The 14,369-nt window shown below is 32.2% G+C and overlaps 1 protein-coding gene and 1 pseudogene across 1 annotated transcript; both read left to right on the top strand.

The window, feature by feature from the left end:
* The first annotated feature begins 3,419 nt into the window (after positions 1-3,419).
* LOC139882395 (probable indole-3-pyruvate monooxygenase YUCCA4) lies at positions 3,420-5,438 on the top strand. Its single transcript, XM_071866725.1, has 4 exons — positions 3,420-4,052; positions 4,158-4,406; positions 4,574-4,696; positions 5,214-5,438. Exons 1-4 carry the CDS (start codon positions 3,420-3,422, stop codon positions 5,436-5,438), a joined length of 1,230 nt encoding a protein of 409 aa, XP_071722826.1.
* Positions 5,439-10,155: 4,717 nt separating this feature from the next.
* Positions 10,156-14,362, top strand: LOC139882396 (transcriptional corepressor LEUNIG-like; annotated as a pseudogene).
* Positions 14,363-14,369: the final 7 nt, after the last annotated feature.

Genomic DNA, 14,369 nt, shown 5'->3' with positions numbered 1-14,369 from the left:
AAATATAGTGAATTTTTATTAGAAATAATATTTTCATAAAAAAATTAAAAAAATAATATATATTATATTTTGATTATGAATAATTTTTTTAATAATATGCATGTTTGAATAGGAAAAAAGAAGATATGACTGTTTTAATTACGAATAAAAAAAAGAATATAATGAATTTTAATTAAGAAAAAATATTAATTGTTTGAAAAATAAGGTACGTCCGTTTTAATTAAAAATTGGAAAAAGAACATATCATATTTTTATTAGAAATAATGGTTTAATAAAAAAATTAGAAAAAATAATATATATTATAATTTAATTAGAAATAAATTTTTTAATAATATGCTCGTTTGAATAGGAAAAAATAAGACATGTCCATTTTAATTAGGAATAGAAAAAATAATATAATAAATTTTAATTAGGAAAAATTATTTAATAAGAAAATTAAAAAAAATATATATATATATATAGTGTATTATAATTTTATTAGAATAATTTTCTAAAATAATAGATAGAAAATTGACTAGGAATAAAATTATTATATTAGAAAAAAGTATTTGGTAGAATTTTATTAGGAAGCATAATGTTTTTATTGTGTTTTAATTTCCTAATTAGAATAGGAAAAAAAATATCATTCCCTTAAAATTATAACTTGAAACCTAATTAAACTCAAAGTTCCAAAAAAAAAATATGACATCAAAAAAGTTCTAAAATAGATATGTCAGATTACTATTCATCAATAAAACGTCATGAATCGAATTTTAATTTGACAATAAAATTTGCAATTGAATTTGCAATTAGAATAATTTAAAATTGAAACAGTCTTGCTACTATCTATAAGATGTTAATATTATGCCTTCATTCATTAGACAGGTACATATATAAATAAAAAATCAAATATATACTTCTTTCTTTTATTAATTATTACTCCATCCGTTTCATAATGCATGGTGTTTTGATTAATTTGACATGGTATAATTAATCAGGTATATTGAGGGTATTTTTGTCAAAAAATATATATTTTTTAACTCAAATTGAGCAAAACATCATATATGTATAACTCAAGAGAAGTTTCTTTGACAAAAATATCCCCATTATATCTGATTAATTATATAATATTAAATTAATTAAAATATCATGTATCATGAAACGGAAGGAGAAATATGGAGGAAGGAATTGGGCGAAAATGATCGTCCGAATTCATTAACATGATTAATGTTATATGCATGGTTGATTCGTTAGGTACTAATTAGGTTTGATTCGGTTATATTTGAATATAAACACATGCACTCTGAAGTTTCATCTAGCTAGATACTGGCTTAAAGAGATGATCATATATGAATGTTTCCATAGGCTTGATCTTCCATAATCGATATGTTCTCATGGAAACTTACTTTTATTAGAAAAAACGTGTACTAATCTATTTGCATTTTGCATAAGTATAATTTTAGATTAGAATATCCTTAGTATTGATAATTAATCTTCTAGCTAGTTTCCATGATCGTTAGGTTTCTCCGTGAAACCGACTTTAAATATTAGAATTTATTAGTTTTAAGGATCTAATATGTATTCTTTTCACATATATACGGTAAAAATTGACAAACCCGTCTGTGAATAATTCATTTTAAGTATAGGTAAAATATCTCTAATTACTAATAAAGGCAAAACACGTTTATGAATAGCCCATGGAATTAAATCCTATGGAATCTAACCCAAGATTTCCTCCAAGCTTTAATATTAATGATACCAATATATCGTTCATATCTAAAGATATATTTTTGGTCTAATGGTTATTTGAGAGCTTTCATTCCGAAAATCGATGAGTTGATTTTTCATGGACGTAATTTTTAGAATTACATAGATTGAGAAAGATTATCATTTTACAGTCTAAAATTATAAAAAATAAAATAAAATAAAATATATACTATACTATACTACGTAACATTGTCCAAGAGTGACTATATATGGGAGAATTTAAAAAAAAAATACATGCACTCGAGTTCTAGGTCTTGTGTTGTAAATAACGCATACGGAGGTCCCCATATTGAAAAAAGGTGGTTCGAGACACGTCATAAAAAACAGACGACAAAGTAACGTAAGGACTTTCGGCTCGGTTTTTAATAACACGGGAGTCCCAACCTACTTTTTTCTATATAGGAAGTCGTGGACGTATTTTTATTCAACACAAAGATGTGAAACTTAAATGTCTCATATGCAATCTACATTTCTATCTCTTCGGATCAGCTTTAAGTGTCGTGTGAGTAAAGTCGAGAATATTAAAAAAAATGCGTAAGCGACACATCAACAAAAACAAACGTCAAGTAACATAACGACCTTCAACTCGATTTTTTAGTGACACGAGAGCTCCAACCCATTTTTTCTGACACAAGAATGGGAAAATATAAAAATCCCTTATGCATTCTACATTCTATTCCATCCGGTAAATGTCGTTTCATAAAAGTAAAATAATGTCTTTTATATCTTTATTAACATTATACATTTTATTATATTTATTTGAATTTTATGAACGATTTTTTGATTTGTTCCAATTATTGATTTTTTTCTTAAACTAAAATTTGATACATAACTTTTTATTGATAAATTAAAATTTTACATAAAATTTTTTATTTATTATTTAAAAAATTATTCTTAATCAAATTATCATACACAATATTTTATTTTTTCAACTTTCTAACTGAATTCTTATTCATAAAATCCTATTATATTTTATTTTTCTATTACCATACTTCATAATAAAAAGAATATATATACATTATTCTAGAATTGAATTCTAGAATTAATTTTATTTATTAATGTGAATTATATTCTTTTTATTTAAAAAGAATTCTTATTCACTCGAAGAGCTCCCGTATGATATAAATATGATTTTTTTTTCAATTTTTATTAATGTGATTTATATATATTTTTTTTTAATTAAAAAATATTATATATAGTTATGTAAAATAAATTTATAAAATGACATTTAAAATTAACCAAACTAATTTTTATTACATAACTGATAACACCTTACTTCGAAAAATAAAAATAAAAAATTAACTGATAACACCTATAGTGCACAAAATGGACGGAGTACTATATTTGAGGTTAAAGTATATATATATATATATATAAAATAAAATAAACCAAATACTTGGAAAGGGTAGGAGAATCAGAGCATTTGGAGAGAAAAAGACCCAAATGTTTTACCTTAACATTCATTCATGCCTTCATTAAAACCACTCTTTTATCTTTTCTCGTGTAAATTAATTAAAATAAATTACTCATTTACTGTCTTTATATACGAGCCCTTTATTTTTCCATTTCACCATAAAAATCTCCTCACTCTTCCTTGACTCTTCCTCACACAAAAACAGAGCTTTTTTTACAATTTCCTCATACACATTTCTCCTTTCAGATTCTACAAAAAAATGGGATCTTGTAAAGATCAAGAAAGAAAAAAACTCGTTCTTGTTCAAGGTCCGATCATTATAGGAGCCGGTCCTTCCGGTTTAGCAGTAGCAGCCTGTCTCTCGAAAAACAGGGTCCCTTCTTTAATCCTCGAAAAATCAAATTGCATAGCTTCTCTATGGCAAAACAAAACCTACGATCGTCTCAAACTTCACCTCCCTAAACAATTCTGCGAATTACCCTTGTTTGGTTTCCCTGAACATTTCCCTAAATACCCAACAAAGCATCAATTCATCTCTTACCTAGAGACTTACGCTTCCCATTTCTCGATCAAGCCGAGGTTCAACCAAGCTGTGGAAGAAGCAGAGTTCGATAAAGTCTCTGGGTTTTGGAAGGTTCGAACGAATTCGGGTTTTGAATATGTTTCGAAATGGTTGATTGTGGCTACGGGCGAAAATGCAGAGCCTTTGGTTCCAAAAATCTCTGGGATGGGAAAATTTCATGGGGATTTGATTCATACTAGTGTTTATAAATCTGGTTGTGAGTTCAAGAATCGGAAAGTTCTTGTTATTGGATGTGGGAATTCTGGGATGGAAGTTAGTTTGGATCTTTGTAGACACAATGCAAGTCCTTATATGGTTGTTAGAAACACGGTGAGTAATTAAAATTTATATTTTTTTTAATATTAATTTAATTAAAATAAAATAATAGATTTCTGATAAAATTGTATTGTGTGTTTTTGTTTTTTTTATGGACAGGTTCATGTTTTGCCAAGAGAAATATTTGGCATATCCACATTTGGAATTGCAATAGCACTACTCAAATGGTTCCCTATAAGACTAGTTGATAAAGTCCTCTTACTTTTATCTAGCCTTACTCTCGGAAACACCAACCAAATAGGTCTCCGACGACCGAAAACCGGGCCTCTCGAGCTTAAAAACATCACCGGAAAAACTCCTGTCCTCGACGTCGGAGCTCTCTCTCAAATCAGATCCGGTAAACTCAAGGTACAATTTTTTTGAAGTTAAGGTACAATTAAACATTACTATTTGTGATATCATATAATTACATGTGATGTTCAAATTTATAAATTTCAGTATAATAATCTACTAGCGTATATGTTACTATTAAAATAGTTGTATTAATAACATTTATGGATGAACTTTCGTTATAGATTATGGAAGGAGTGAAGGAGATAACTCGAACGGGAGCGAAATTTACGGATGGCAAAGAGAAAGAGTTTGACTGTATAATTTTAGCAACCGGATACAAAAGCAACGTGCCTACTTGGCTAAAGGTATATAATTAATATTTGATGATATTCATATTCATATTCTTTATTATAAGTATATATTTCTGCAAGAAAAAAATCTGTCAAAACTATTTAATTTTTCTCTTAGTTTTTGCTCTATCCTTATTCTCAATCACCTATCACTATCTAGGCTTGGACACACATGCACACTGTCACATAATGAGACACTGAGTAACCTACAATTTTCCTCTTTTTATAACCATGCAAAAAAAAAAACAAAAAAAAAACTTAGGATTTCTTTGTGTTGTTCTTTTGTCGATGATGTGTAACTATCATGAAATATTGAGGTCATTCAGAATATTCCATTTTATGGGAAAAAAAATTAAACATGCTTGGATTAATTTAGCATTCTAATTATAATAAGCGTGTGTTTGTAATTAAATTGGTTCTAAACATTTCGAGTACTTGATTAAATTAATTTTGGGGGACCAAATTATTGTCGTATCTTAAACTATAATAAGCTAAGCGAGTGTTTTCCTCATATTGTGGGATGGATTGGCAGGGGTGTGATTTTTTCACGAAAGAAGGAATGCCGAAGACGCCGTTTCCTAACGGCTGGAAAGGCGACGTCGACGGATTGTACACAGTCGGCTTTACGAGAAGAGGTCTACTAGGAGCATCTTCTGACGCCGTCAACATTGCACAAGATATTTCCAACCAGTGGAAGATCTTAAAAGACAATTTTAATTTTTGTAATTTAATGCAATTAGTCCCCCTAGATAAATAAATAAATAAAATAAAATGCAAACTAAGTATAGATCGAGAAGAAGTAAATTTTATTCGATTTTAGGTGGTTGTATTTTTTTTTTTTTTTTTTTGTAAATGCACCAATTTTGGTTTTCTTTTTCTTCTAGTGTATTTTAGTAAGCTTTTTCCTTTTCTTCCCTTTCGTATTAATATATAATTTTATGAATGGAGTATTATTAGAATTTGGTGACGAAATTGACTTCTTAGTACTGAATAAGAAACAAAGATTATCTTAATATGGACATGAAAGACCATGTAAAGAAAGAATGGACATAAAAGCTATAAAAAATAGACGACTTAACTTGATGATAGATTCACTCATTCCTTCCTAAACACTGCGTCAAATTCCTTACAAATAAATGGAAAATCAAGTTTCTTTTTTTACCAAGTTAGCATGACCCTTAATTGACAGACAACACTAAAATTACATTCAGGGAAATATGTTTGAACCCACTAAATTTTAATTTATTTCACGTAAATCTAATTAAGCTCAGTTCACGCACCGGCCCGATCCTTTTGAATGTAAGTATATAATGCATGCTCTGATCATATGTGACGATGTTAATTACTAATCCATGCAGTATAGTAGCAGTGTAGTACTATTTTGAAGGGTTTATGTATCACCACAAATAAAATCTGAAAATTATAATTGGGACAATGATGGGCCTCTGCCATATACTTTCACCAAAAATATAAAACTGCCATCAACCATTTTTTTCTTTCTTTCTTATTCTTCTCTATAAAAATATTTTTATGAATATATATATATATATGTGAAGGTGATGCAATCTTAATTTTCATCTCTCCTCTTCTTCTCTTCTGCCGCCATATATAAAGACAATAATATTATTTTGTAGCTATCGCTACACCTATCTACTATATTGGTTGGTTATAGAAAGAAAAGAAAAAAGGATTTAAATGAATTAGTAGTAAGAAAAAAACAAAGGGAGAGTTAATACGAAATTCAAAATCACACGCTTCCACAGGCACGCCTTACCATTACATTACGTCACCCGAGCTCCTTTTTCACTATACTGACATTATTAATATTTTTTGCAGTGAAAAGATCGATGTGTAATTTTATATTAAGAGAGGTCATTCTCTATTCATTCCTTTCATTTCTTACTCCTTTTGCTCTTTCTGCCTCCATTTTGTATCATATATCTACACGCTCTTATGTCATTTTTTGTCATTTAAAGAAAATTCACTTGTTGTTTATGAAACAAATGCTATTTAAAAAGTGAAAAAATGATTAATGTACGTCTATTTTTTTAATAGATATATGAATAAAGTATTAATCATGATCAAACATGTAAATTGTAAGGATTAAGATTCATCATATACCCTACCCTCAAAATTCTAGTTTTTTTTTTACAGAGAAAACACGTGAATATATGATCATATATGTTAAATGGAAGAGAGTAAAAAGTAGATATACTAATGTTTTTTTGGAGGAACAATATAATTAATTTCATTAATGATCAAAAGCGTCTGAATGGACTAAGGAGGATATTTGAGTGATGGAGTAAATTGTTACAATGATCAAATAAAATTAATGGACTAGCAAGAGAGACATATGGGCTAACGAATTACTAGGTACTAGTAATTAATTATACTTACATTAATTATATTATTGCGTGACATCCAATTTGCAGTTTGAATGTATATAGTATTTTTCTATTAAATTGTGTTTGTGACTGTAATTCGTTAAATAAGCGCTAACAAGTTTGTAAGTACTCATTATTAAAAAAAAGTTTGTAAGTACTCGATCTGCAAACAATTGTATTCTCTCCGTCTCTCGATACATATTGTATAAGATATTGATATAGAAAATAAAATGAACAAGAAAAAAATATAACTTATTTTAATATAAATTATATATGAGGATCATTATTTTTTGAAATAAAATAAAAAGTTTATAAAATCATATATAATGTCTTAAAAGATGGATGGAATATTATTTTATCATGCATACTCTAATTCAGTTAATTATAATTCTAACCGTGTAGATGAAGTTAAACCGATCATATATATAATACAGGGTTATGCAAAGACAAATTAATTAGGATGGTGGGCCGTTGGCTAACATCGAAAGCACATATGATATGAGAGAGATAGATCGATTGTCATATGACATGTATGTCATGCAAACGTACTCATCAATAACTGAATATTGCATATGCTACACTGCATGCATGCCATACTCTTCTCCATGCAAAATATATATAGAGTAATTATCAATATATATATTTATTTGTTTTTATATATTTCATTTATTCAACCCCAGTACCAGTAATGTATGTAGATATAGCATCTTAGAATTTCTATTCGTTTTGTTCATTTCTAGCTAGTCTATTCGCTTTTTGACATAATAACAAACACTATAATTAAGGTGATGAATCGAATCATTAATTAATACTACAAAGAGTATATATTATCATGAAAATATAAAATAATTCAAACTCTCTCTCTCTCTATATATATCGTCGCTAACTTAATTATTATGGTGCATATTAATTCTTTAAAATGTTAGGTATAAATATTCAAACCCACCCGCTCCCCAAAAATCGAACAAAAATCGAACTTATGATCTTACGTAGGAAGTAACGTCTTAATCATTGAGCCACGTCTTGATTGACATAAATATTCAATTTTAGCCGTTCATATTTATTTATTCATATTTTTCTTTTATTCATCATGATAATTTAAGACACTTATTTTTTGTTACTTTTAACCCGGACGAACATTCCTTTTGCCACCTTAATGAAAACATATATACTTATAATTTTAGGCTGCCATCCATTCCGATTCAACGTGGGTTAGCTTGAAGAAATCGATCGATCGAGAGGGTGGTCCGCAAAGAGAGAAGAGAATTTTAATTTAGATTTTCTGAAATGATTCTTTTGTATGGATGGTCCCACTTTTTCTCGAGGGTCCCACTTAATCTCAGTGGTATGTTGCTTTTACGACAGCTTGGCATAAGCTGACATTTGCATGCATCGATCGATCTACTTGTAATTTGCATCCAACTCGACTAGTAATTGTATTTGATCTTTTATCATTTACATATATATATTTAGAAGAGACGAGAACTAGCTCGATCGAGACCTTACAATGCTCTCTCTATTGACTTGTTCTTCAAATTCTTGTGTAAATAAATTAAAAATAATTGTTTGATAGCTACAAATTTGATCACTGACTTGTCGTTTTGCATATATATTGTGTTTTTATGACATTTGTGACGTCAGCCAATGCCGGATTTCATTGCTTGAGAATGACTTCTCATTAATTCACACATAAGGATGCATGGAAGCCAACGGAATCGGAAAAGTACGTGAGGACAGAGAACTATAGCTAACACCATTTTACTCCTAGAATTCCATACATGTACATTTAGACTAATCTGCTAAAATTTAAAAATATCATATTTTAAGGAGAAAGTAGTATTATATTTGGGCCAATCGAATTCCTTTTCATATTCCATCGTTCCTTGACCAAAAAAGTTCAAATCTAAACCAGGTGTAATTACTTTTTTTTTTTCCTTCCAACTGTAACGGCTAGAAGCTAATATATCTATAATCTATGTTTCGAACGTGTCTATATTAAATAATTTAAATTCGAGATTTTGAATGATCATTCAATTACGTTATTAGGGGTTTAGCATATGAATTTCTCTATTTTTTTTATTCAATGATTTTTGGACTATACAAAGAGGATTGTCCACTCTCAACCCATACAATTCTAAAAATTGAGATATTGGATAGTCAATCCCATGACCGTCATGATGAAAGCCCATCCCGATAACCATTAAACTAACAGGCCTAGTTTAGTACTCACCGCTTTGATTTTGGGATTTATGCATAATTGATTATAACTTTTGATCGAATCTTATGCATTTGAAAATTGAAACATTACCGTATAAAAAAACATTAATTTTTTTCGAAAGGCTATACTCATTCGGCCGGATTGATGGTTTCATTTTGATGGATTTTGAATGAGTGGGTTAGTTAGTGGGTGATAGGTATTCGGAGTGGGTTTCATAAAACCTACCGAGCGTTTGGATGGAATACGAATTCGACGTGAATAAATTTGGATCCATTTTAGTTTTGGGCCAATTTAGCCCAAGACCAGCCCGTAGTTCTGCAAATAGCCGGAAATAAATTGGGCTGATTGATTACCACCAAAAGCCCAATATAACGGGTGTCATTTGGTGAAAATTTGACAGTGTTATAAGGGTGTTTCAGTAAATTGAAGACTACAATGACATTATGAATATGATATCTGCAGAGATGGCAACTCGATCAAACCAAAATTACAGGAAAAAAATTTAAAAAATAAAAATTAAAAAAATAAAAATAACCAAAACAAAAACCGAAAAGGGAGGAGAGACGGGATAATAATAATAATAATAAAGAAAATATTTTCTTTTGGGTTCGACGTATATTTTACTTTGGCAAAAACAGCAAAAGTTTTATTTTTTCTTTTTTACTTTGGGGGTTTTATTTTTCGCCAAAATTAGTGATTTTTCCTTCACTGTTGTACTTATATACTAATAAGCAAGCAGTGTTGAACTCTGACAATATAAAAATCTGTCCTTTTTTACTTTGGAGAAAAAAAAGGAGATTTTGAGCTCCGAATTGGACTGTTGGAGGAGTGTCAAACATCTTTGTCGTCAACACAAATTGCTTCACCCAAAGATGTCACAAACCAACTGGGAAGCCGATAAAATGTAAGTTTTTATCTTCAATTGTTCAAATTCTACACTAAAGTTATTACCTTTAGCTCTTCTCAGTATGATTCGGGATCTTAATTTGGTTAATGTTGTGATTCCTGATTCAAATGTTGTTATTTTTGAGCTCTTTAGATGATGATAGGTGCACATGCATACTTCTAGGGTTATTGTTCCATGCTGTGTTTTCTAGGTTATCTGGACCTTTACTCATGAAATTTGTACTTTTTAGTTCACATTAGGGAAATTTGGGATTCTGGAATTTCTTCGACATAGTTGTAGTAAGTGAGCGTTGTGGTTTTTTGTAATTTGTTTTTCTTTTCCTTTTCGATTAACAGGTTAGACGTGTATATCCCATGATTACTTAGTGAAGAGAGATTTGAAGGCTTCGGCTCAGGCTTTTCAACAAGAAGGGAAAGTCTCATCTGAACCTGTTGGTAAGTGCATTCTAGACTTCCAATTTCGGAGTTTCTAGATTCCATCCAAGTGTGTCTATTTTAGCCTTTTTCACTTTACTGGATAGATTATTGCTTATCATACTTGATATTTTTTATTTTTTGTAGCTATTGATGCGCCTGGAGGTTTCCTTTTTGAATGGTGGTCAGTCTTTTGGGATATTTTTATTGCTCGAACAAACGAGAAGCATTCGGAGGTTGCTGCATCTTACATAGAGGTTCAGTTTATAACTTGCCAACTGTTTCATTTCATCCTCAAAATTTTCAAAATATATTCAAACCCCTTCTTTTGTTGCTAGTTAGGAGTATTGCATTTGCATGCAATTTTTCTCTTATGGTGTCTTTATTTATAATTGATGTCCATTTTGGTGAACCTTTTGATCTAGTAAATGGCATGAATGCATGATGCTCGGAATCATTAAAATTTAAAATGTGATTTCATTGAGAAACTTCGTCAAATGCTTATAGCTGAATGGAATTTCAGACACAGTTGATGAAAGCACGTGAGCAGCAGCAACAACAACAGCAGCCGCCCCAACAACATCAGCAACAGCCGTCGCCACATCAGCAGCAGCCAAACAGTTTGCAGATGCAACAACTCCTATTGCAACGACACGCGCAGCAGCAACAGCACCAGCACCAGCAGCAACAGCAGCAGCAGACACCACCACCACAACAACAACAGCTGCAGCCGCCACCTCAGCAACAACAGAGAAGGGATGGGGCCCACATCCTGAACGGGGGGTCTGCAAATGGGCTCGTGAGCAATAATAATAATGACCCTCTTATGAGACAGAATGCTAGCAGCACAGCGAATGCATTGGCTACAAAGATGTACGAGGAAAGTTAAAACTTCCTCTTCAGAGAGATTCGTTAGACGATGCAGCTATGAAGGTAGGTTAAATTTCAGTAGTGGTTTCCTGTTTTTCGTGTTAATAATTAGTTTTTAATAACTTCCTCTGAAAATTTACAGCAAAGATTTGGTGAGAATGTGAGCCCACTTATGGATCCTAATCATGCCTCCATTTTGAAGTCAGCTGCAGCAACTGGTCAACCCTCTGGGTATGTTTCTGTAAAGACTTAACTTTTTTTCCTCTTGTTTAGTACTTGAGACCCCCTTTTAATTATAATGGATCAAATGCCTGAGACTTAAGGGACATTTTATGAAAATTAATGGATTTTCTGGGTTCAATTTGTTAGCTTATTCACTATTATATCATCATCGCTTGACTTGTTTGCTCAATGGCGCTTGATTTTAGGCAAGTGTTACATGGTACAGCTGGTTCAATGTCTCCACAAGTTCAAGGTCGTAATCAACAGTTGCCGGGTTCCACAACGGTATAGTTTTTATATAAAGGTGTTTATTTGTTGACTTCTTTATTTCTTTAGAGAATGTCAGCTCTGAATTTCAACTTATTATAGGACATTAAGACTGAGATAAATCCAGTTATGAACCCTAGAGCTGGAGGATCAGAAGGATCATTGATCGGAGTTCCTGGTGCGTTATGCCCAATATCTGACTTGAACGTTGCTTCTGCCAATCTTTTGGACTGTGTGTTGATAACTTCCTACGGAATTTAATCTGTGGGCATTGTTATTTATTTCAGGATCAAATCAAGGCAATACCAATAATTTAACCTTAAAAGGATGGCCACTCACTGTAAGTTAGTTTATCCTGTTCAATTTTTTACACTCTCATTTCATAAGAGGCTCATCAACATGCTCTAAATGGCGTCCTGATCGTTGCGGTTTTTGAATATGCACAGAGAAGTCTTAATTTTTCTGATTTTTGAATGCACTTTTCAATCAATCATTATCTTCCTCATTTCAGGGGCTGGATCAACTTCGTTCTGGTCTTCTTCAGCAACAAAAGCCTTTTATACAGGCTCCACAGCCATTTCATCAACTTCAGATGTTACCCCAACACCAACAGCAACTTATGCTGGCACAACAGATGTCATCTCCATCTGCCAGTGACGAAAATAGGAGGCTAAGAATGCTTATGAACAACAGGAACATGCCTCTTGGAAAGGATGGACTTTCGAATTCCATCGGGGATGCCATCCCAACTGTTGGATCGCCTTTACAAGCTGGAAACCCTATGTTGCAACGTGGAGATACCGATGTGCTGATTAAGGTACTATTTTTCTCGCCTTCAGCCATATGATATAATGTTATGCCATATATTTGCTTACTGATCTGGACAAAATGCTATGCTAGATCCTTTTGTCAGTGATTGGAATATCTTTTGATTTTGCTTAATATTTTTTGAAAATTGCACGGTGGCACTTTGTTAAAAGAATTACGTGCAGATGAAAATGGCTCAACTACATCAGCAACAGCAACAACAGCAACTACAAAATGGCATCTCGCAACACCAACAGCATGCACTTTCAAATCCTCAGTCACAGAGTTCAAATCTTAATGCTCACCAGCAAGATAAATTGGGGGGTGCTGGTAGTGTTTCCATGGATGGTAGCATGTCAAACTCATTTCGAGGGAATGATCAGGTCTGCCATTTTCCAATTTTCTCTTAATTAGTTGATTAGTTATGCTGAGTTTGATGTCAAACTCGGTATCCCTTTTGAAAATGAAAGCAACTCTTGGGCCCAAAACCATACTGTGCCATGTCACCTATTTTGGTCGTGCCGATGTTGGGAACTTTTGTGCCATGTTGTAAACAAATCTATGCTTGCCTACTAGGTTCCTTATGTTAAAGAACATGTTGAGTGTTGGGCCCTGATGCGATTCTTCGAGGAATTTTTTGGTTAATTAAAACTTATGGAAGATTTCTAACGTAATTTTCCTGATTCCGATTTAAGGTTTCGAAAAACCAGACTGGGAGAAAGAGGAAGCAGCCAGTGTCATCTTCAGGTCCTGCCAATAGCTCAGGGACGGCAAACACGGCAGGGCCTTCCCCGAGTTCAGCTCCATCAACTCCATCGACTCACACGCCTGGAGATGTGATCTCAATGCCAGCTTTGCCTCTCAGCGGTAGCTCTTCCAAGCCTCTGATGATGTTTGGTCCTGATGCTAGTGGAACTCTTACATCCCCATCGAATCAGTTGGTGAGTGAATCCTTCTTTTATTAGTGGAAGAAACTGAAAAACAAATTAGTAATAATAATAATAATAATTCCTTTCCTATATTCTCATTGGCTTCTCATTTTGGCAGTGGGATGATAAAGATCGTGACTTGCAGGCTGATATGGATCGTTTTGTCGAGGATGGATCACTCGAGGATAATGTCGAATCTTTTCTATCCCATGATGATACCGATGGTAGAGATGCTATGGGTCGTTCTATGGATATAAGCAAAGGTATGCAATTTAATCGCTCTTCAGTAGAAAATAAGACATTCTGAACTTTTTGATCTTAATTTGTCTTCTATGGCCTTTCTAATGGTTTGCAATTTGTTTTTCTCATAGGATTCACGTTCAATGAGGTAACTGCTGTTCGAGCCAGTGCGAGCAAAGTCACCTGTTGCCACTTTTCATCAGATGGGAAATTACTGGCTAGTGGTGGCCATGATAAAAAGGTCAGCTCAACCACATCAGCAACAATCTTGTACTTTGAATTGGTGAATTATTTCTCTTTGATTTCTGTCTAAACTGGTTTTCTGATGCAGGCTGTATTATGGCATGCGGATTCTTTAAAGCCAAAAACTACTCTAGAAGAACATGCTGCATTGATAACTGATGTCCGCTTCAGTCCAAGCATGCCTCGTC

Source organism: Rutidosis leptorrhynchoides, unplaced genomic scaffold (genome assembly GCF_046630445.1).
Source record: "Rutidosis leptorrhynchoides isolate AG116_Rl617_1_P2 unplaced genomic scaffold, CSIRO_AGI_Rlap_v1 contig265, whole genome shotgun sequence".
Taxonomy (NCBI): Eukaryota; Viridiplantae; Streptophyta; class Magnoliopsida; order Asterales; family Asteraceae; genus Rutidosis; species Rutidosis leptorrhynchoides.
Note: the sequence above shows the minus strand (reverse complement) of the source record. Positions and strands in the feature narration are given on the sequence as shown.